Source organism: Haplochromis burtoni, unplaced genomic scaffold (genome assembly GCF_018398535.1).
Source record: "Haplochromis burtoni strain Fernald_Lab_line unplaced genomic scaffold, NCSU_Asbu1 Contig_72, whole genome shotgun sequence".
Taxonomy (NCBI): Eukaryota; Metazoa; Chordata; class Actinopteri; order Cichliformes; family Cichlidae; genus Haplochromis; species Haplochromis burtoni.
This window is the reverse complement of record NW_024582433.1, coordinates 636,410-659,597: the sequence shown is the minus strand read 5'-3', so window position 1 is coordinate 659,597 and position 23,188 is coordinate 636,410. Positions and strand designations below refer to the sequence as shown.

The window sequence follows — 23,188 nt, the reverse complement described above, 5'->3', positions numbered from 1 at the left end:
TTGTTGTTTTTAGTCACATACCTAACAGCTGCACCAGGTTAGGGTGTTTGATCTCTTTCATAACCGCAGCCTCCTTCAGAAACTCCTCCACCTCCATCGTATCCTCCTACACAGTTTATGGAAAGAAAGAAAGAAAGAAAGAAAGAAAGAAAGAAAGAAAAAAGAAAGTGAGGACAGCAAAGGATGGCTGGGTGCAGTTGCATCTGTGCTACACCAGATGGTAGCATTATTCAGCCAAATTAAAACCATAGCTTGGAATGTTAATATGTAACACCAGTAGTTGTCAAAATGTTTCCACATGAGTAGGTGGATGCTAATCTTCTCTGTCTCCGTACCTTTAGCGTCTTGACAGCCACGGTGAGGTTGTACTTCTTCCAAACGCCTTCGTACACTTCCCCATACTGGCCCCCTCCTAGTTTGTGCTTCATGGTAATGTCAGTGCGCTCCATCTCCCACTTATCGTAGTTGGGAGAAACTCCATAGATGGTGGGCTTGTTACGCTTCGGCGCTGGGTAGTGCAGTGTCGTGATGAGGCCGTCGGCCACGGTGGAATGGTGGTGCACCAGCTCGGCCAGTGTGTTGAAACGGCTGTCAGATGAGACGTAAAGCTGTAGGGGGGTGGGGGAAGAGAGATTCTATATTTGAGTGGATGCAAGAGATTAGAGATTAGATTTTCTTAGCCTATTAGAGGCTCGTACAGTATTTGGCAGGTGGAAGGATACTGGACAGAACAAAGTGGACAGATTTTCTAGCCTTTTCAGAACAAAAACTGATTTTTGTTCCACAATGTGACTTCTGCCTTCTTTTATTCTTGTGAATAGGCTCTTTGCCTAAGGCCTGTGGAGGGAGGAAAAAAGGAAAGAAAGAGAACAACCTTGACTGCGGTGAAGAGTCCGCAGAAACCTCAAGACGATTTAATGGTTTAAACCATGACCATTTACTAAATCTAGGAGGGGAAAGAAAAAAAGAGCTTACCAACATGAAAATCTTTTTTCTTTTTTTTTCTCTATTCAGAGCAGTGTTAAAACAAAACCTGCAGCTCCAGGGAGTGCTGAGGTAATTTCAAATTATTGGCGAACTCTATCATACCAGACGCTTGACTTGTAGCTCAGTGGGAGGATGGAAAACAATATGCGATGGGGAACCAAGTGTATGTATGTGTGTGTGTGTGAGAGAGAGAGAGAGAGCGTCTGTGTTTGTCCATTCGCTTCTTTGTATGTGTGTGCATACTTGGCTGCATCTGTGCTAATGCATGTCTTTGCATGGGCGTCAGTGTCTGGCCAGGCCTCGCGTCTGCTGGTCATTATGAGAAGCACAGTGGCAGTTAGAGGCATTCTTCTCATAGCTGGCGTTCCTAAACCTAGTTCACCTCGCTCCATCACAAACAGCAGGGTGACACGGCCAAAAGTGGCTTCTCGACCGATATAGCCTTTAAGGGGAGGAGGGGGGAATCCCACTCAAGAAATTCAGCCACCTACGTGGATCTGCCATGAACATTAAATACTGGTAGTCTGCATTTTTAAAGTTCTTAAAATAAACCTCTTTTAAGTTGTTGGCCAGCCTCAACTTCAAAGGATTTAAGCAAAATGTTACAATTAGAAGTACAGAAACATGTAAAACTTGTAGGTCTTTAGTCTTGAATAAAATTAAATCAAGCACGAATTAAAACAAATCTCTTTCATCTTTTTTTCCCCTCTAGAGACACTCCACATTTAAAACTTAAGAGTAAGACTAGTGTGACAGTGGATTGTGCAAGCAGGAGGTTGTTTCAAATCAAATTCAAATCCTTTCTTTGTGCTGGTGCAATTATACCTGCAGCACTGTTGCCACTGCTAGCCAATATAAATAATAGGCCTTCTTGTCCCCACTGGTTTTCCATCATTCTTCGGCCGGAATGACGGTGGAAATGGTATTAAATTATACAATTGTATTTTGTGTGATTTTAAATATGCCATTAAAAATATTTGATTTAATTTGACTTGTACAGTGCCCGTAAGGCAAGACAGGAAGGCAGCATTTAGTGCGTATTAGAGTGAGTGTATGTGAGTTGGTAATGCTGTGATACTCAAGGAGACAACAATATGAACAATATGTGCAAGTAAGTTAAACGATTACTTCCTATAGATATTTTTGGCAAGAACGCAGCACACTATAAAAATACACTTACTAAATTAAATGACATCACACAGGGATTGGCCTATTGTGGCTTGCTGGTGTGTGTGTGTGTGTGTCGTTAATTAATTAAAAACTTAAAAACACTGAGCTAGAGTTTTGAATGTGTTGCAAGAACACACATTTAAAAACTATCATGAACACACTGTTAGCACTACCTGATTACCAAGACGTGCTGGCCAGTCAGATACAGATGAACCATCCAAGTACCAACTATTGTGAAAGCATGTGAGAAAACAACCACTTAGAGACATGGAGTAAGTTGGAAAAGTGCTTGTAAAGAACCCATTTAAAAAAAACAAAAAAAGACAAAAACATAAATACTTTCTTATCGTGTGACTCTTTCTCTCCGCTGATACCCACCTTGCCATCAGACGCAGTGTTAATCCTGTAATGGTACACTCTCCCCTCATACCGCAGAGAAATGGACCTCTGACCGGGGCTGCTTTCGCTTTCACGGACCAGAAAGCTCCCGTTGATGCCCGAGCTGAGCAGGTACTCTGCCGCGTTCCGTGACACGGGTCCATGGTACCAGCTGTGCTTCTCCAGGCTGTTGACTGGGGTGATGTAGTTGGACGGCACCCAACCTTGGCCATTCTTGGTCTGTGCTTCACACCACTCGCCGTTATGATTGTAACCCAGCACACGCAGCTTCTCCCCTAGTCAACATAGAAAGTCAACATTATTATATCATGTCTGGAATATTGTAATTAATTATTCAATAGTTGCAAAAACTCCTCGGAATGTCTCAAAGTTGTTTGGAACACCCCTACAAGACTTCTGGTTGAGTCTTCTAAGTACTCCGATCACACTGTTGCCAATTCACTTACACTGACTCTCTATTAACCTCAGAGTCCAATTTAAGATTCTGATTTTGGCTTTTAGAGCTTTATTTGACTTTTACATTCATAGACAGAGCTTTTGCAAAAGTGGCCCCCAGACTCTCCCTGTGACCCTGAGATCTGTGGATTTGCTAATCTCTTTCAAAAACCAGCTAAAAACTCATCTTTTAAGACTTGGGTTTGGTTAACTTTTGTTCTCATGACCTGGCATTTAGTTGTGAAGCACTTTGTGATGTTTATCTTGAAAGGTGCTATCCAAATAAAATGCAACTTATCCTGAAGACACCATAATATGAAAACATTTTGAGAATAAACTATTCATATACACAACATAAAAGACATAAAAAAAACCCATACACAATTAAATAATGATGGTGGCCTAATTTTGCTTTTAAATTAAATAATTGTGTAATCTTTGTTATTTGGCAATAAACAGCCAAAGTAAACAGACCTAATCTTTGCACCATTATAACAAGCTGGAAGGCAGCACTGTAGAGGACATTTTCTTGTTTATTCCTGTGCTTAAGATCCATTCTTCCTTCCTCTGTTTGTCTGTGTCTGCAGCATTGTTTTACAATCGCTTCAGTGGAAAACGACCCAAGTGTGAGGCCATTGTCAGGAAGTGAGAGTCAGATGGGAGCGAAGGCAGAACGGGAAGGAGACGGGACACTAATAAGTGGATTCCCAGCAATGGTAAGAATCGTATAGACTTCAGCAATCTCCAGTAGAGATCATTTTGTAAGTTACATCCCACTCAAATTTAATAGATGTGTGTTGGTTTAGATTACAAACTCAACCAAGCCTTTTTCAGAAACTGATCTGACTCATTCTAAACTAGAGTTACTCTTACAAAAATTGGGTAATGGTCAGGATTATTTCCTTCCTTGTAGTGCCCTTGTGACCTGGAGTTTAATAAGGTGCTTAGCTTGCCTGGTTCATTTCCACTAGCAAACTTTTGTATGAAATCCTTTTCTTTCTACCTTCACAAATACTGCTTTGTAATTATTACTATTTGCTAAATGGAACCCCCCCCCAAAAAAAAACAAAACAAAACAAAACTTATATATAAGTATTTTTATAAATCCTTCATTCATTGCCCCCACCCTCTTACCTTTAGTAATGCTTAAAGTGTTGTCACCACTGGCCACAAAATCATAGAGGGCAACAAACAGGTTGGGGTCATTCTCACTGGGTCCAGCCAAAAGGTTCTCTTTGGAGTTCCAGCGGGCTGCTTCTGTCAGACCCTGACCCTCAATTTCTGGCTTCTGGAGAGCTTCTGGAAGAACAACAACAACAAGCCTGTCAGAATACAAGTATGAAACTTCAATATGAGCAAAAATATTAATTATGAAGTCCGGAAGAGACACCACAACACTGACCCTGTGAAGCATTTTCACACACAAGTTGGATAATTCAGAACACTAACCTCTCCATCTGTCATTTTATACTTTTTTATATCACTTTCAGCCCATGTTTTGCTTCAGCAGTTGTGATCCCACCATGAAATCAAGAGTAAAGAGGCCAATCATGTGATCTAAATTGTACCTCAAGCTTCTACAACTTTTCATTTCCTGGATTATCCCTGTTTAGATTTAATTTTCCTAAATACCTAGACAATCACCCTCCCCCCAAGTTAGGCCATGAGAATATGTTTCACCACTGATCTTGTCTGTAAATATAAAATAGATAAGTTCAAAGTAGTTTAATTTAAAATTTTGTTATATATGTCTTAAATTATAACAAAGCATAAGAAGTAAACCTGATTGATAACATTCAAAATGTGACAAAATAAAATAATACACAGAAAAAAAAAGAAGGATTTTGTTTACAGTGAAGAGCAAGAAGAAAAAAAAAAGAGGAGAAACTATTTAAACGCAGTTTGTCCTATAAAATGAGCTCGACTGTGCGGTTTTCTCAGCTGTTGTCACACATGTTTTGGACCCATCTTGCATTTCATTCTTCCAAGCATTCCCAAAAAACAAATGGCTAGCTACTAGTATGTGACAAATTAAGTTTTACCGGCAAAGCACAGCAGTGCAGATTTTATAATTTAACGGCTTTAGGCCATTTTACATCCATTTTATCTGCGAGCTCAGCAGGAAACTTCTTGACTCAGGAACGCTGTCAGCTGATCTGGGTCACCTGGGCATCACAGGCTATAAAACTTACCCATGTGCTCACTTTTCTCTCTCCCTTACAACAGCTGACATTCATCTTGCATCACTTTCCTTTGGTTATCACCACATTCCTTGCTGTGCTCTTAGTGCTCACTGCTCCTTTTGTTTTATGTAAAAGTCTTGCATGGATTACAACACATACCACCACACATATCTTAGTTGCTGTGCAACTGCAGCATTTGTGTGTTCTAGTCGTTCTCAGAAACAAAGCCAAATGGTTTGACTGAAAGGGTGAATGATTAAGAAAACATCTGATTTGGTAACAGCAGATAAAATATTCTGACTTGTAACTGTGTTTATTTAGTAATTTAGCAATTATGCTCAACAGTTGTGCCTCTGACCCAACTGAAAAACTACAGACAAATCAAGACTCAGCTAAACACATGTGATTAATTGACCCAATGGGAAAAAAAACTAGACAATTTTCCATTAGTGCATCTATGAAAATCCTGTAACAGAAATAAATAACCTATTCCAAGACTAACAATGGACTAAGGACAACTTACAGCTTCAGAGGAGGAAGTTGGGCTCGTTCATAGAACAAGATAGCTCTACCTCAAGCCAATAATGTAACCTAAAGGCAAAAGTCAATAAAATATAGCTAATTATGCATTTGCATATGCATTTATCATTACAATGCCTATTTGCAATTAAAGAAGAGCATGTTCTTATCCACTCTAAATTCACCAACCAAAACAAGCATGTACCCCAAGGGGTGTGCCATTAATGGTTCGTCCAGTCACGCTGTCACTAGTACAAACCTCCAATCACAGGTTTTTGCTTGTTTTGTACAAAGAAAACAGTTTCTACTCCATTTTTTGTAACTGCCTCGTGATGAGTGTAAAAAGATATTACCCTAGTTTCCCTATACTGAATACATTTTTAAAGTGGATATCTCCAAAACTGGCAACTCACACCAACGTTTTGAGGATTGATAACACAATTTGATTTAATGCATTAATACTTGGATGGGTGAATAACCATATTGCAAAGATAACAGTTTGTGGAAAAAGCAGTGGCTGTTATTCAATAACAGCAGCAACAAATGTGTTCATTTCAACATGAGCTTAAAGGGCCATTGTGTAATGGACTTTCTAGTCACAGTCGGAGATGATATGACTTCCAAATTCCTCACAACCTAAAGTATTTCAAAGATTTAACATACAGCAGTAAACTAATATAACCCTATACAAAGTAAACAGGCCCACAACTTGTCACATGACATTGTTGACAAGTTCCAGGCATCAATGTATTTGGAGGCTAATGAAATCCTTTCACACCAACTCTTCTGGCAAGCTAGGCTCACCAGCCTACTCACAGTGAGACTATCATAACTAAATGTGCTGCTTTTTTTTTTTTTTTTGTAGCTAAAGGACCTGATGGCTGAGCTGCTGATGACACACAGGATAGATCTGGCTCATACCTACATTTCTATATTTCTCCTGTCCTTTTGTCCAAGGTGTAAACCTTCAAAAGCACAGCCAGCCATTCATTCATAAGCACCAAGCTTAATTTTAGCAACAAAAACAACCCAAATTCAAACAGATAAGACCAGAGATCGAGCAAGATAGGAAACCGGCTCAAATGGGGCGGGGGGCTGCATACAGTTTGGGCTGGTCATACAGTGTGTGGGCAGCGATTTTAACAGCCCGTGCCACACATGCCCACTTAACAGGCCAGAAATACTGCAGCTATTTGTGAGATGATGACAGCATGCTGACACATGTGTCAACAGAGAGAGAGAAAGAGGGGGGAAATGAAAAGTCATATGAAAACAGAAAAAAGGAGGTAAATGAAAGAAAGAAGCAAAGAATGGGAGCAGCCCTCGTATCAGACCGCAGCCCTCCCCAGTCATGGAGTGGGAGAAATTACAGCATGTCCTGGCTGCATTAGTGAAATGACAGTCAAAATGATTAAATATGTGAGGAACTCCTAAAGAATTTACAGCCATGACTGCACTTCTATCAGCATTAGGAATGCACTGGAAGTCAAACACTGATGCAAGAAAGAAAATTTCTGCAAAAAACTAGGAGCTGTGTCATCCTGGTGATTCTACTTATCTCTAATGAACCAGTTTACAAATGCAACTAACCAGCTGGTACAGCTGTTAGTTCCCATCAATTAGTTCCCATCAACTGGTAAAGAGAAAAAAAGGCTGATTTATTGCAGATGGAACACACTTAGTACAAAATTACATATTTATGAGTAATGAAAAGGGGAAAACTTCTACCCTAATATATTCCTTTTGCTTAAGATGCTATGACTGAAGTAGGAAGTGGTGATGTACTTCTACTGACTGTAGATATGTTTGCAAGATGTTCGTGGGAGATAGCAAGGAACCAGGTGAAAAAGTAGGCAACTATGCATGAAAGAAACACCATTTAAACCCCAAGCTCTCTGAAAATATCCACAATCTTCCTGCTATTATGCCCATGGAATATAATTATTCCAACAATGTCAAAAAGCTTGCTTTGTTCATGGATCAAAGACAAACACAGCCTCCCTGAGGCATAATCAGGAGATTTGTTGTGCCTTCTACAATAAGATCTAAGAGTTAGAGGCTCTTTATCACTGTCACTTACTTCAATGGGGCCGTACAAGTACTATTAACTCTATTAAATCATTTGGTTGTGCAATCTACAGAACACACAAGACTTCACTCAGTCTCCCAGTACTAATCTTTTACTATGTACAGACCCAATATGTCCTGGACTTCGTTGAATTCCCCTTGTGTTGCATAGATAATCCGGAAATCAACTGTGCGTGACGCTAGAAAAAAAGTTCACAACCCCCTCTCCCTCTTTCATTATCTACTAACTTCATTATGGGAGCACTAAACAAGATTGAAGTAGTGTAATACAGCAGAGAAGAAAAAGGGAGCGCAGACTGAGATTAGATCCCCTCTCCACATAAACAAGAGTTAAGTGGGACATGGGCAGGAGTCAGATTTCCTTGTATTCTCTTCTCCGTCTCATTTTCCACTTTTTCCTCTCCAGCTAGCCAGTGTGTCTGGGCTCCCCAACCCTCCCCTGAGCTTGATCTCCGCTTTCCCCTCCCCATTCTTCACTTTCCAGAACCCAGAAATGATTGTTGAGATTTTACACGGTGGATACTTCAACCTTTTCTTTCTTTCCTCTGTGCTCATAAGCCTTTACTTTTTCTCCATTTCTCACATCTCTCCTGTGACTGTTCCTCTTATGGCAAACTGTAAAAATCAAAAGAAACAGAAAACTAGATTTCTTTACCTGGCAAATAACAGCTGGAGGACGACGTGAGGCCTTTCTTAGATTTACACCCCACCAATTTTAGGCATATCTCCAACATTTTCATTTGCTTTCTTTCCCTTCACGCTGAAAATATTTTTGCTTGTTCAAACCAGATGTCCCTTGAACGTTTCTCGTCTACATGTGTCCAACAAAAGAATAATAAAAAAATCCAAAAGAAGCTGACAAAAGTGGAAAGAACACCAAGTAAAGAAGAAATAGATATTGGTTTGTTTTTCCTGGAGTCCTTCCAACTGAAATGTATCCTTTTATTATTGTTCTCACTCCTTTCCGAAACAGAAAGAGTCCGCTGTCCGGCAAAGTCTACCAACTTTTCCTTATGAGCGTCTCCATGTTTTTTTTCCCCCTCTTTGGCTTTAGGTTGCCTCCACAGTTAAACAATCACCAAAAAAACCCCAACAAAATAGCGCAGATTTTGTCCAAACGTTTATCGCCTTGTAGATTTATCAGTTGAGTACACACTAGGGCCGTCTGTGCGGTGCCATTCCTCTCTCCGTCCCCCTGTGTGAGTGAGTATCCGAGGCACAGGGACTACTCGTGCTGCAGCTGCCAACAAAGAGCCTCTTTCAGGCTCAGTTTGCTGCACTCAATGACATCAGCTCAGCCCTCCCACCTCAAAAGTAGGAGGGAGAGACCACTACCACACACACTCTCCGAGAAGAATACAAACAACACCCCACCAGTATCCCAAAACCCATGCCAACATGTGAGTCAAACGCTCTAATTTCAAACTATGAAAAGAGCTCAGATGGTGTATACTTCTAAAAAAATTCCTCCTTTCTTTCTGCTGAAGTCATAGGATAATTACAAGACACTCCTCCTCCTAAAATGCTTAAATCCCCTCCCCCCTTCATCTTTCTGCCACTATACCCTCTCTCTCGGTTTTTCCTCTCTCTCCCTGCCGTCTGAAATGTTTACAGGTTGAGGAATCTGTTCTGGAAACAGGTTGTTAAAGGCATAGCTAAAGTGCTCAATCAACAGGGGAAAAGTATAACTTCTGCCAGTGTGTGCTCTGGACTTCACACTCATTTACCACAGGTCATTTGAAATGGGAATTAAGTGAGCAACATATTGAAATTAATCAAAATGAGGGCCTGTCACCGTCTCTTGTATTTGTTTTACTTTACAAGAAACATACGTGGCTCTGTGGTTTTGAGGCAGGGTCTCTGCCTTGACCATAACTAGAAAAAGAAATAACCCTTGGCAGAAGTTGCTGGACAACTTCACAACTCTCTCTTTCCCCCAGCTATCTCTGTATTAATCACTAAAGCGGAGGTTGCAACACACTAGCGTACTAAATCTACTGAATTAAATCACATGAAAAAAGTCAAAATTATTATTAAAAGCAACAAAGTCTGGAATGTTACTAAAGCTGCCAATGGCATTTGTCAAAAAACTTCAAAAACTATAAACTATTTGACGAAAGCTTCTTAGCAAAATTTAAAAATCCATTCCTAAAAACATATGCAAGATGCACCCTCCTGTGCCCCAACTGACCATTATATTATATGTGTGAGTGTGTGTGTGTTTTATTTAAAGACACAAATATTAAGACACAAAGGTATAATGCAAAATAACTGGAAGATGAGACCAGACTTCAACCAGCCTATCTATGATTCCTCTTTTCGTACATACAGCGCTTGACTTATCAAGTAGTCCAACAGGACAAAGAAAAACAATTACTACACAACCTGCATAGCTACAAAAACCTACATCAAAGCAAATTACCATATATTCTAGAAGACAGAGAGGAAAAAAAGAAAAGAAAAGAAAAGAAGAAGTTCTCCCCATTCATCATAACAGGAATACACAAGTGAGAAAGTACGGAGTCTTCAATCATCTTATTTTGTCCCACCATGCTATATGAAAGACCTTTGGTCATCAATACACTGAATCCTGAAACTGCTTTGAAAACCACAGCATTTAACATGCTTCTGACTACCCCTGGCAAATATTTTCCACATAAATGACTTACATTTCACTGTGTGTATGTGGTTGAATATAGAGATCAGAAGTCCAGTCATGTAGGTGTTGTTGGGAAGCTGACTGGTTGGAAACCATAATGCATAGAAGGAGTGTCAGGCTAGTTTGCTGGTTGACCTTTTCATTGGAATTTCATTTCAAAAGCAAGGACTAAACATACACCCTACACAGGAAAGCATACTGATGACAGTGACTTATCTTTGAAACACAATGGGAATGCAGTGACATTGTTGACTGATGTAAACTTTATCAACTACTGGTTAAAATAATATTTTCACATGGGATTCTACAGACTCATGTAGAAACTGTAGAAACTGCTTCAACAGCAATAACATGAAATCATTTTTTGTATGACTCTTGCACATTTTTGGAGGAATTTTGGCCCACTCTTCTTTAGGTTGCTTCAGTTCACTGAGGTTTACAGGCAATTTCTCATGCAAAGCTCTCTTAAGATACCATCAGAGCATTTCAATCAGATTGAGGTCTGGACTTTGACTAGGTAACACCTCCTGTTTCATGACCCAATTTCAGCCAAGCTGTTGGACGAATGGCCTCAAATGGCCTCACATCTGACTCTAGAATTCTTTGGTTTATAGAGTGATAGCATGTTTGTGGTGAGTGTGTGTTTGGCTTTCACCAAACATGGTACTGTGGTACATGGTCCAAAGGACATTATTCCAGAAATCTTTTGTTCAGATGCAATTCTACCAACCTAAACCACTGTTTTAGAGAGAAGAGGCTTTCTCCTGGCAACACTTCCAAACAAGCCATACTTGTTCCATTTTTATCTAATTGAGATGTCATTAAAATTTAACATGATACCTCAGGCTTGTATAGTCTGAGATGTTTTGCAGTTTCTCTGAGCATTGCATGGTATGCCCTTGGGGTGAACTTGCAGGGATTCCTGAGAAGACCGTGGCAAACGTGTGAATGTTAATCAAGTGGACTAGCAGCACCTGGCTGCTACTTACCCTCTTAATTCCTATGGATGCCAGTAAGGGTGTACTTAGTTTTTAACAAAATACATTGAGTCCTGTGAAAACATTCTTCTTCGCATGACTGTATATATCTTAGTAAAAGATTACTGATTACTGAGCATTAGAATGATTGTCCAACCTATAATTGGCTTCGTGTGTGGCTCATTTAATGTGTAGACTGATGCAGTCAAGGACAAAGAGAGGAGAAAGCATGAAGGTTATTTTAAAAAAACTCAATCAGATTTATATTTTTAAAAAAAATCAAGTTCTTGTTAACATCTCCAAAGCCCTTTCCAATGCATGTGAGTCTACACTGCACCTAGTTCATTACTATTAGCTCTTTCATATCACAGTCGAGTAGCAGGCTCTGTCATGTACCTCCATTTGTGTTGTTTTAGCTCAGTGTGAGTCTACATTGCAAAGAGCAGAGGAAGTAAGAATAACATTGCTCAGGTTGATGACAACTTATGTTCCTATGTGTGCAATAAAGGTTGTCCATAAAATATTACTCTGTTTAAATCATAGGCAGTATAACAGTTGGACATAGCCACTGTGAATTCACCTATACATCACTGAAGCCCCGTTACAAAGGCTCGAGGTGAACGTTTCCACTTTCCAAATCAGAGGGTCCACAAACTTAATGGCCAATGACTAATCAATCTGCTCACTTGTGATAATTTACAAAATGAGCCCCATGTTTTATTCAACTTGAGATTAAACTAACCACTAAGCCTGTAAAATCAGTGGGGAAAGTGTTTACTTAGGTAACAGAGAAAGGGCCATTTTCCCATAGACCTCTATGACCTCGTTTCTATTTTTGGTCTCTCTTTTTTTTAATTTTTTTTATATAAGTGTAGCTTAAGGTATTTCGGTGTTGGTATCCACTTTTGGTACTCTATAGTCTAAGGGTGCTTTCACCCCTGCGCTGTTTAGTCTGCTTAAATAAAACTCTGGTTGGTGTTTTTTCCCCTTTGGTGCAGTTTGCTTGTGCAGATGTGAACAGAGTAAAAACCAAATCAGCTACAAAGAGACCCTTTGAAGTAGGTGGTCTCGCTACAGTTCCAAATGATCTAAATTTAACCTTGATCCAACCCAACTTCCATGTCTATGCTCCAAGTTTGAGCTGAACACCTTCCTGTAGCCAGGTATATTTTGATTTCAGGGATGTGGCAGACTAACGCAGACATCCTTAATATACAAACTGCACCAACTAGTCGTAAAGTGAAGTGATAATTAGAGAAATTCTCCATGTTATCCACTAGTCCAAAAGGGACGCACTGTGGTTTGCTTGGAATTTTCTTTGTGTGAGACAAATCAAACAATGGGGAAAAGGTACAAGTTCAATTCATCAACTGATTCTGACCAGAGAAAATTAACTGTAGGAGTAAAAATACCCCAAATTCTTTGTCTTGACAGTTTTGATTAGTGTTATTTAGTTTTACCAGTTAGCACCTGGCCGCTGTACATTTTGCTCCAGGCATTGCAGATTTGTTTGATGTGTTTCATAACTTTTTCTCTTCCTTGCCCAGGCAGAAAAGCACCCTTTCTTTGTTCCAACTCACCTCCAGATTTACAAATTAAAAACAGGATTTTCCTCCTGCTTAAGAAAAATAAAAAAATATGGATTCCAAATCCGACGAGTGACGTCACATTGGGTATGTCTGTTTTATTTTGTCTACGAGATGAAGCTTAAGGGAAAAGTTTTATTCAATGCTGGGGAAAGGGTGAAAATGAATACATAGAACGATGCAGCTTAAACTGTAGTGATGGGGTTTTTCTTCCTTTATTTTTTTATTTGACGGGTATTCTGGAGGCTGCAAGTGTCAGCCAAACTCAGATTGGCTTTTTAAAATCTCAAACTAAGAGGAATCCCGCCAAGAGGATGAGGTGACTCTATACAAATAACAGCACTGACATGGGTGGGCCTAAAACAACATATCCATGATACTCTCAGTACTTTAGCACACTATTGTATGCTTGTCTGTTAGTCTCATTAGTAATTATGGGAATTGTTCAATATGGCAAAGTCTCACTGGCTTTGAGCAACAAACTCAATACCCTGAACATTCAGTCACATGCCACTAGGCCCTACATCATTGCTTCAGTGCTGGTATGGCAAACATTTGTGTTCCTCTCATGCACCACCCCAAACACCAATTAAGAAGAAATGCAGGCTCCCTCCGACTCCGAGAAGGGCCCATTAACTTACCGCAGTCACAAAGCGTTGGGGAGATGAGGATGAGGGGAAGAGGAGAGGGGCTATAAAAATGGAGGAAAAAGGAAAAAAGGTTGCAGATGGAGAAACATGAAGCACATTGTTTGGAAGTGAGATCATAGGAGAATCATTCGCTCGCGTTTTATAATCTGAACCTAGTGTGTTAACAGTTAGCTGACATACATCCACCCACGAGGTGGCTTTTAGCCCTCTCTCTCTCTCCATGTCCTATGCCCCCCCCCCCTTGCCTTCCTGATTTCTTTGTCCAAAACTTGAAGTATGGGATGAGCGCTCATAATAAGACTCAAACTATTTGTGCAAAGATGTTCAGGTAACACTGACATGACCCAGACTCAGATTTCTCTTCCCAAAACACGAACAAAATTAAAAAGACCCGCTAGGAACATATTCATATGATGAAGTGTTAAGGCAACGAAGGCAGAGGTATACAATTGACTTGCATGATAAATCAAAACAGGAACAAAGAAGAAAATTAGAAGTTGATGAAAAACTACAGTTGTCATCAGCCTGATTTCTGTCCCGCACATAAAAGAGCACAGAGTCCAGCATATCCACAGTGCATAAAAATGCTATAAATTCCATAGATCTACCTTATGGAAAAATAATGAATATACCTTTAAACTGAATAAACTTTCAGAGTACAACAAGATGGGGTGTAGCGATTGGCACAAAGCTATGTGGGCTCTTCTTAGCAATTTCACATTAATTTTTATTGTACACAATTTAGCACCAAAGGTAATCCGCATCTGTCAGTTGTCCTTAATCTGTTGATTGAACAGACACTCAAGAATCAGGTTTCATGTATACATGTGGGTACACATATGGCTGTTTATCCAGGACCCTCTAGAGAATGCAGCCAGAGTGTCGGAGGCATGCAGACCAGCACTTGAGGTTAGGGGGTTTAGATTTCCACGTAATTCTCCACAGGGAGACACTTAAGAAGAAAACAGTTGCTGGTCTAGTTCAAGGTTAATGTTGTAGAAGTGTAGCTGCAGGTGGTAATAAGTTACTAATGTTGATGGAAGGGAAGCTAACCATACAAGTACATTCATGTGTATAGTTTAATCCTCGCCATGTGATTGGACAAGAGTATACTAACAGCTCAGCTTTGCAGCAATCTTTAGTACAGACGGTCTGGCAGCAAAACCCCGCCGACCTATTGGAAAAGGAATGAGGGAACCATTTTATCATGATGACAGATGAAAAATAGGGCAACTCGTATCAAGTGACTAAGCACAACATAATTTTTCCACATGATGGAGTGTTGTGGCCTGTCCAGCGTGTGCCAGAAAGATGCAAACCTTGCATAAAAGTCATAATTATGCAAACCTGCAGAGTACTGGAACATATGGGTGATAGCCTAGGGTTAAAATTTCATATACCGAGCAAACAAGACAGACGGTGTCGAATATACACAACAATCCGTCACTTCTCATGTTTAAAATGACAACCTAATCATCTGTGTTGCGAACGCCTGAAAGTTAGCAGGATAGAAGAAAGGCCAAGCAAATGGGCTCAGAAATAGGTGCTAATCCAGTATTGTTTCAGATTTTAACAAAACTCTGAAAGTTTACCCAGAGTGCTGGCATTAAACAGCTTATTTCAAACATATATCACATTATTTTATGAGTATGCAGATTCAGAATAGGAAAGGCAAACTTTCGGGAGGGAAAAAGAAAGCTGCACAGAAAAGGTTGCATGTGAGTAGATGGATTGCAGTGCTACAGAAATTAAGAAAAGAGTGTTAGCACAAAAACTTCTATTACTACTTTTGGATGTAAATCAGTAGGTAACACAATGACCACACAGTGACAAGACAGCACAGACAAACAAAATAAAAGTAAAGAAAGAAACAGTCTTTGTGCACAGTTTTCCTGCTATCAACATTACATGTCTTAGAGACATCTAAATGCCTGGGGAAAGACCCATTTGTCTGAATGCCCACTGGAGTAAAAACAGCAACAGATACACAAGCAAGCCACTCAGGCTATGAGACTCTCAGGCTGCAGCAGTGGAAGTGCTTATGCTCTTCTTAGAGTCTAAGTGGATCCAGATGGAGCGAGCATTGCAGGCCCCCTCTTAAAGCTCTATGAAGAGGAGCTTACTACAACATTAAGGGACAGGACGGCATGACAATACTTCATAATAAACTGGACAGGAAGGGGAAAAAGAAAACAAATCAAAGAATGGTTGCTTATTCCCGCTTAACTGAAATGACACTGGAACTTTTTGAAGACAAACAGAGGCGCACCGACCACATATAAATGCCCTAGCGTCAGCTTGTGCTGCCCTCATGTCTGCCTTTGATCATATCATCTGTAAGAGGGGAATTTCTGAACTGTAAAGCTGAACTGTTTACCAAAAGAAAGAGCTGGCACGCTAGGTAGCAGGTTGTCTGCAAAGAAAACAACAGCTGGGACTGCCTGCTTGGGTACGGAGTGGAGAACAGGGTGAGCATGTGACAGAGTGTGGGCTTGTGTTATGGAACCAGGTGGTGACAAGCTCCCATGCTGCATTCCTAACTCAACTTGGAAGTTCTCTGTAAGCACACAAGTCTGTATGTGCGATGGGGAGATAAGTTGGAAGATCCCACATGTTGCACTGAGACAACGAAAACTGTAGTGATGCCAACATAAAAGAAGCCGATTCAAGTTTGAGCAATCTATCAACAAAGACAGTCTAACTTGGCTACAAAAGCTTTAAACAAACACAGATGGTTCAGTAAATACTTATTTTCTAGTCAGAAACGGCGCAATCACAAGCCGAGATTTCATAACACAGTGTTTCTGATGCTGAAGTGATTTCAAATAACAAAAACCAGGGTGAGAGTCAGTGACTCAACAGGACTGTTTGTCCTAAATCCACATGCATACACTTTCAATTGTTTTGTTTAAAACATTGTGTGCCCTACGTATATGGAAAAGGCTTTGGTTTACGCTTTGGTTTAGCCCTAGTGTCGCTTTTTTCCTTTCTTTGCTGCCATTTGGGATCTCTTTACTTCAGGTTAACGTAATTACATGTAGGCATGCGTGCAGCTCAATTTACAGCTCTTTAAAAGGGAACCTATTACTTTCTTTCATGTACGTACTGCTGCACTGTTTAATCGGCTCATATGAAACATGGCCAGTGTTTAAAATAATGAGGTCAGCATATCTGCAAAAATTTGGGCTTTGGACTGCTCTGCACACTCCATTTCAGAGTTGTTGTTTTTTTTCTTACTGTTGGCTATGCGTGATGTCAAACAGAGCAAATATCCATAATATAATCATCTCAGGAAAGCCAGGTAGAAGGAAAGTGGGTTAAAAGACAAAGTGATAGAGCTAAAAACAGATTCGTTCAAAGAGCAGCTGAACTAAGTCCCAATTCATGCAAAGTTACTCAAGTAGTTTCCAACAATAAAATAATGAAGTCAGAAAAGAACATAATAATATGTCTCCTTTAAGAATGTGATATACGGCATGATCTGAATGGAAAACAACTTGCAAAACAGAAAGGGGGATTGCACCAGTTATTTGAGAGAGGAATGCATAAGAGGTTGCATTCTTCTCTCCACTGCTGTAGTGGTGTGTGTGTGTGCATCTCTCTCTCTCTCTCTTTTGTTTTTTTCTATTTTGTTTGTTTGTTTTGTTTTTGTTTTTTTAACTGTGAATAATAGACAATATTACTCAACGGAGCCTGGAGCAACAGATCACATATAAACATATGTTATTCCCCAGGAAACAGAGTGGAGGATGAAGAGGCCTTGGCCGGAACCCATTGACGATATCATCATACTGGTCAGATAACAGTTACACAATAGGCCTTTCTGAAGGAAAACATTTGGACATGTCACGGTAAAGAAAGACTACGGGTAAAAACAACAGCATTAATGACAGGTGAATTATTTATTTAGGTGCTTTGTTCCGCTGTTGTGCATACTGATTAATCGCAGCTTAGCGTGACAATATCATTAAGAGTTGAATCTGTGCTCTTTTCTACAGGCATGTTAAAATGGGGAAAAGCCCATTTACAGCAGGTTTTAATAACTGCTCAATACTGTCTACTGTCTAAATCCCTCGACAATGTAAGCCTGCTCATTAAAGAAGGTTTAAAACCAAAATAGTGTCTCTTCAGTACAACAGACGAAAACTAGTAAGGCATAGACTACCTTGATTTATACAGACAGCCGTTTTGGCTACTGTGGCTGCAAGCAGACTCTTTTCCAGGTGGTCAAGACCTAATGAGAGAGGAAATGCTTACTAATCAGCAATGTGTCATCCAGACAGGGGCAAAATTATTTTACTCACATTTCCCAACACAGTATGACAACATGACAGCATCACCAAAGACTAACCAACCACTGTCGAGATTAGGAACTAAACATTAGATAAAAGAAAAGTCCCCTTGGTTGGGAGTTGCAGAAGACCTTTGTGTGCCCATTAGTGTAGAGACAGGGTCTGCCACGGTAAGGGAAAAGCCACCAGTGGCCTAACAGCTGGCCTGAATGAGTATTACTATGAGGCGCCTGCTCTGTGGGTATGTATGTGGGTGCGTATGTACACACAGACGTACACACGGACACACACAGACCCCCCTCCTTTCATCTTCAGGACCCACAGGGATCATGGGAGGAGATTTGGTGTCTAGACTGTATAGATTCCTCAAGTTCCAGCCAAAAAAGAGTCAGTTACTGACTACAAGAGAAACGGATTCCCTCACTGGATACATGCTAAATGCAGCTGCTGCAGGAAAATACACAGCTATCAAATGATGTCACTGTCTGCTCTCTAGGACAACTTTATAAAGGCAATGTTAACTTGCTTAAATCACTCCAAAGCTCAAAGAATCCTCATTTGCACAGTTACGATTTTTACTCTAATTAATAAAATCTTTGAAGTAGATCCAGCAAAAACTAAATGTTTTACAAATACCCAAGTTTGCCACCTGGAGCATGGCATCTCCAGTAGTTATGACCATCTATCACCACTATAAATGATCATATTTTCGAAATCAGGTATACTTCCTGCACGTGACCAGTTTTACTGCTGCTTCATTTAGCGCTACAACTTTAGGCTCTCTATAGCATAACATTTTGCAAGGGACAAAAGTTTATCTTGTTACATGAACTATAAATACTAATTGAACTTTTTAGAGCTCTAATAGTAAAAATCAATTGCTTTTCAGTCCATCGGGTAGTGTTGTTGAGGGGTTTTTTATTTTTATTTTTTAAGGGGTCAAAGAGGTGATGGTCAGCGTGCAGGAAGAAAGAGAGTGGCATCAGAGAAAAAAATAAATAAAGAGAACACTGTTTGCTGCTGGGATATGCAAGAGTGTCACACGAAAGTAAAACACTCCAGGAATACTACGACATGAGGGCTCATCTAACATGCCACCATCCTCACATAACATTATCCAAGGACTACAAAGCTAACCTTACATCAGCTCACTCTTAAGTTGACAAAGCCAAAAGGACAAAAATCAATCAATCACCTATTTTAAGTGCAAAGACCCGTGTCCATGCAACATTGTGGAAAACGACAGCTTTTGTTTACATGCTCAAAACAGCCAGATATTCCCACATGCGGCTTCAACAGACGCAGCTGCACCGAGACAGAAGCGAAGCGTGAAGTTGACGAAAGGTAGGTTACAGCAGAAAGGGTTGCATTAACTTGCGACGCGTGATCGTCACGGCCTGCATATTCCTGTGTCTGTAACAGCTGACTATCTCACTGAGGACTGGCAGCTGCTGGCTCACATTCAAAAAACCTGTAGAAGCACAGCAGCCCACATGTTTGCATTCAGTTAAGTTGGACTGTAATACAAACAGTTCAGTTTGTCAGGTGCATGTAGCATTTATGACAGTGTTGAGCCATTTTCCAGCAATCAAAATGACTGAAATGAGGGGAACATAGGGCAATATAGAGAGATTAGAATTTAAAGTTTAAAGGTCATAAATTGTAATATATCATGATATATCTTACTGCACTACCAAGCATTTTACAAAATGTTTAAAAACGCAAAGATATCATAGTGGGATTTAAGTATCATGATAACAATTATATCACGGGGTCTCCGGTGATTCCCACCATCAAGATTTACCAGTCCCTCATAAGCATGCAAGTCAGTTGGCTTATTAATTTAACCACTGATATACGTGACAACTTTTCTGTGTTAACCAGAATATTGTGTTGCTCTAATATCCAAAAACCCAAAATAGAAATTAGCAAATAGAAACAGGAATCATCTCCCTCTCTGTGCCCTGAACATACTTTCAAGCCCTGCCAGGCTTTCTTCAGGGCATCAAATAATGAAAAAGTGCAGGGTGAAGAAAAGTCCTGTTGTGCTCATGCTGACAAATATCCAAGCAAGTATCTACATGCAAGAAGTTTTCTGCAACCCACCTCACATGGCTGATGACCGCAGGTTAGCAATGGTCGCTTTTTGTTGCCTACAAACTAAAATTATCTGCAATTACAATCAATCTGTGTTTTCTGTTTCCAAAGAAGCATTGTACAACCACAAACCTGCAATATTTAAATGTATCATTTTACACTAAAATCTTTACATTTGCTTTGAAACTGCACTTATGTATTTGTGATTAAGTGCATCCTCTTGTATGTTTTCGTACAGTGGTGGTTACAAACACCCCCTCCTCCTTACATTATGGTTGTTTGTTTTACATAATTTCACAATAAACGCACCAAATTATTGCTAATAGGAACTGCGTGCACTTTGGCCACAATATCCATGTAATAACATTGTGATGGCATTGGTTTACAGTTTGTCCTGTGGTTTGCAGGTGTTGCTTTAACTGCTGATGTGAAAAAACCCCACAGAAACATAAATCCTAACAATCTATTCATTATAGTGAAAAATGCTCCAGTTTCTACTACCCATGTCCTACTACTACCTGTGGCATGCAAATAAGATTTTAAGTGTGTACTTAATCCTTTTAAATCTGTACTGGACGTAACAGTGAGTCATGCTGCCTGTCTGGTCATGGGAAATACTGGTTGCAGAAAAAGCTAGATCACATTTAACTGTACACCACTTCTATTTGTCTGTGTGTATTCCCACCCAAAAACTAAGTCAGGTCATCCGCTTAGTTTTGTTAAAATCAACCTCTGGCCTATAGAGATATTATGAGCCCTACTTAAAAAAAAGAAAAAAGAAAAAAAAGAAAGAGTTATTAAGCACACTTTTTATATGAAATGGTATCTGGGTCACCACTTCAGTGTACTAAAACACAACCCCATAAATAAATGTGACCACCAGGGGGCGAATTTCCCTTTTTAAACCACCAACATTTGGGTACTTCAAATATTAAAGCACAGTCAGATAATATTGTTGCAAGCCTTATAAAAAGATAGAAAGTCTTTTCTTTTTTCCAAAATGTTCACAGCTGTCCTGTTTCCAGTGTCAGCCCATTTCAGGGAATGAAAACAAAGGAAAAGAATTATTTTAAGTCTTTCTATGCAGCCATTTAATTTCTTACAGCTTGCAAGTGGTGCACTTTAAAGCGGTTGCTGGAACATCTAAAGAGAAGATATCTAACTAAAGAAAATTTTATGCTGACACCAACCATGGACACATTGACTGAAAATCTGGTGAATTCTTCCAGATTCATTTTAGTTTCACTTTCCAGGGTTTGTCTGCTCAATTCTAGTTTGCTGTGATTTTTACTTTTTAATAGTTTTACTTCCTTTTATGTGTTTCATTTGTCAGAGGATAATTTAAGTCCACAATGGGTTTTACAATACAAATGCATGACTCGCAGTCACATACACATCCCAGTTTCCATAAACAGATATTTTTTCTCTGGCTAGTTGTGCTGAAGTATAAAACAAAACAAAAAATCATCCATCATTTTTATAAGCACTTATTCAGAATTTCGGGCCCACTGGAGCCTATCGGTGCTGTCACAGGCACTAACTTTTTAAAAATCTCTTTGTGTATAACCTCTGAATCTCTGAGTTTCTGTAGTGGCTTTAACTCTGTGACATCAGCTGCGGCACCCACACAAGGTTACAAAAGTCAAGAGGTGCACCACTGGTCAAAATGAAACCAAAGCGTGGCTTGACCCAGCAAATGCATGTCACTTTTGGAGTGTTGCACCCTTCGCAAGGCCAAGAACGGTGGGTGTAATGGCACCATAATACTACATTAAAAGACATTTTTAGTAAGGAAATCATCAGTTTAGAACAAGTGATGTTAACCAAGAATAAATGACACATGAAGGGTGTTGTAAAGTTGTCTCTGTGCTACAAAGTAACAACTTATTCAACCAAATGGAAGCACTTTCTGTGTGTAGTTTGTATGTTCTCCCTGTGTTTGCGTAGGTTCTCTCCGGGTACTCCGGCTTCCTCCCACAGTCCAAAGACATGCATTTAGTGGGGTTAAGTTAATTGGTCATTCTAAATTGCCTATAGGTGTGAATGTGAGTGCAAATGGTTGTTTGTCTCTATGTGTTAGTCCTGCGACAGACTGGCGACCTGTCCAGGATGTACCCTGTGGTAGCTGGGATAGGTTCCAGCACCTCCCGCAACCCTGAAAGGGATCACCAGGAGAAAATGGATAGATGGATAGAAACACAACACAAACTGCAGTACAGTGGTCCCTCGCTATAATGCAGTTCACATTTCGTGGCCTCGCTGTTTCGCTAATTTTTTTGCTTTTTTTTTTTTCCCACAATGTATTGTGATCTGCGTCCTGATTGGCTGTAGACCATTGTCAGTCAATCTCATGCTGTGTCTCCTGTGCATTACAGAATGCGTTCAGCTTGTCAAATTTACATAAATCTTTGATCGCTAGCAGTGTGACTCTGAAGTCCTGTACTGTATGTCTAAGTTTTCTCCCCAACAAACGCAACAATGTCAATGAAACATTTTGCACTGGACATATTTTTCTGCAAAGGTTTGAACTTTGAGAGTGTTTAAACAAGAGAGAAAAGTATGAAAATGTTCATGTCTGTCTGAGAAAAGTGTATAAAGTGTGTAGTGAGGGGTTTTACAGCCTTAAAACATCTATAATAATTGTAAAAAATAAAGGTGGCCATTTCGTGGATTTCACCTATCGTGGGTTATTTTTAGAACGTAACTCCCGCGCTAAACGAGGGACCACTGGATAATTAATGCAAGAGTTTTGGTGCATTTTTAAGTTAAATATATATGTTATTTTCTTCTTAGAGATGCTCTGAATTTAGGTAAATAAGGAGGATAATAATACTGAATAATTTTGGTCATCCCTACTTTGGATTATGGGAGGAAGTGGGAGAAAAACAAGACCAAAAAATTACTTTAGTTGTTTTTAAAATGTTTAATATTGTTTCAGTTACTTTGGGGGCTGGGATTTAAGTGTCATTGATTTTTTTCAGTTAATTCCCCCATATTCTGGTTTTTAAGATTCATTTCAGTTAACTAACTATGTACTTTAATTATTGAACTACACAGTTGTATGATTAACTTAAGCACACACACACACTGCGATTTGAAACACACATGGTGAAAGCTAAAAATGGAATAGTTCTGTACAAGCTAAC

General features: G+C 39.7%; 1 protein-coding gene across 4 annotated transcripts in view; it reads right to left on the bottom strand.

Moving 5' to 3' along the window:
• abl1 (c-abl oncogene 1, non-receptor tyrosine kinase) overlaps positions 1–23,188 on the bottom strand; it is a 33,032-nt gene that overhangs the window by 5,813 nt on the left and 4,031 nt on the right. For 3 of the 4 annotated variants that reach the window (XM_005941537.3, XM_014339809.2, XM_014339810.2), the window contains exons 3-6: positions 4,126–4,290; positions 2,536–2,831; positions 336–608; positions 22–106 (exon numbers count right to left, since the gene is read on the bottom strand). In XM_005941537.3, coding sequence (XP_005941599.1) covers positions 22–106; positions 336–608; positions 2,536–2,831; positions 4,126–4,290 — 819 coding nt within the window. Of the gene's footprint in view, positions 1–21; positions 107–335; positions 609–2,535; positions 2,832–4,125; positions 4,291–8,436; positions 22,304–23,188 lie in introns of those variants that run through there. The other variant, XM_014339811.2, reaches the window with a different exon arrangement.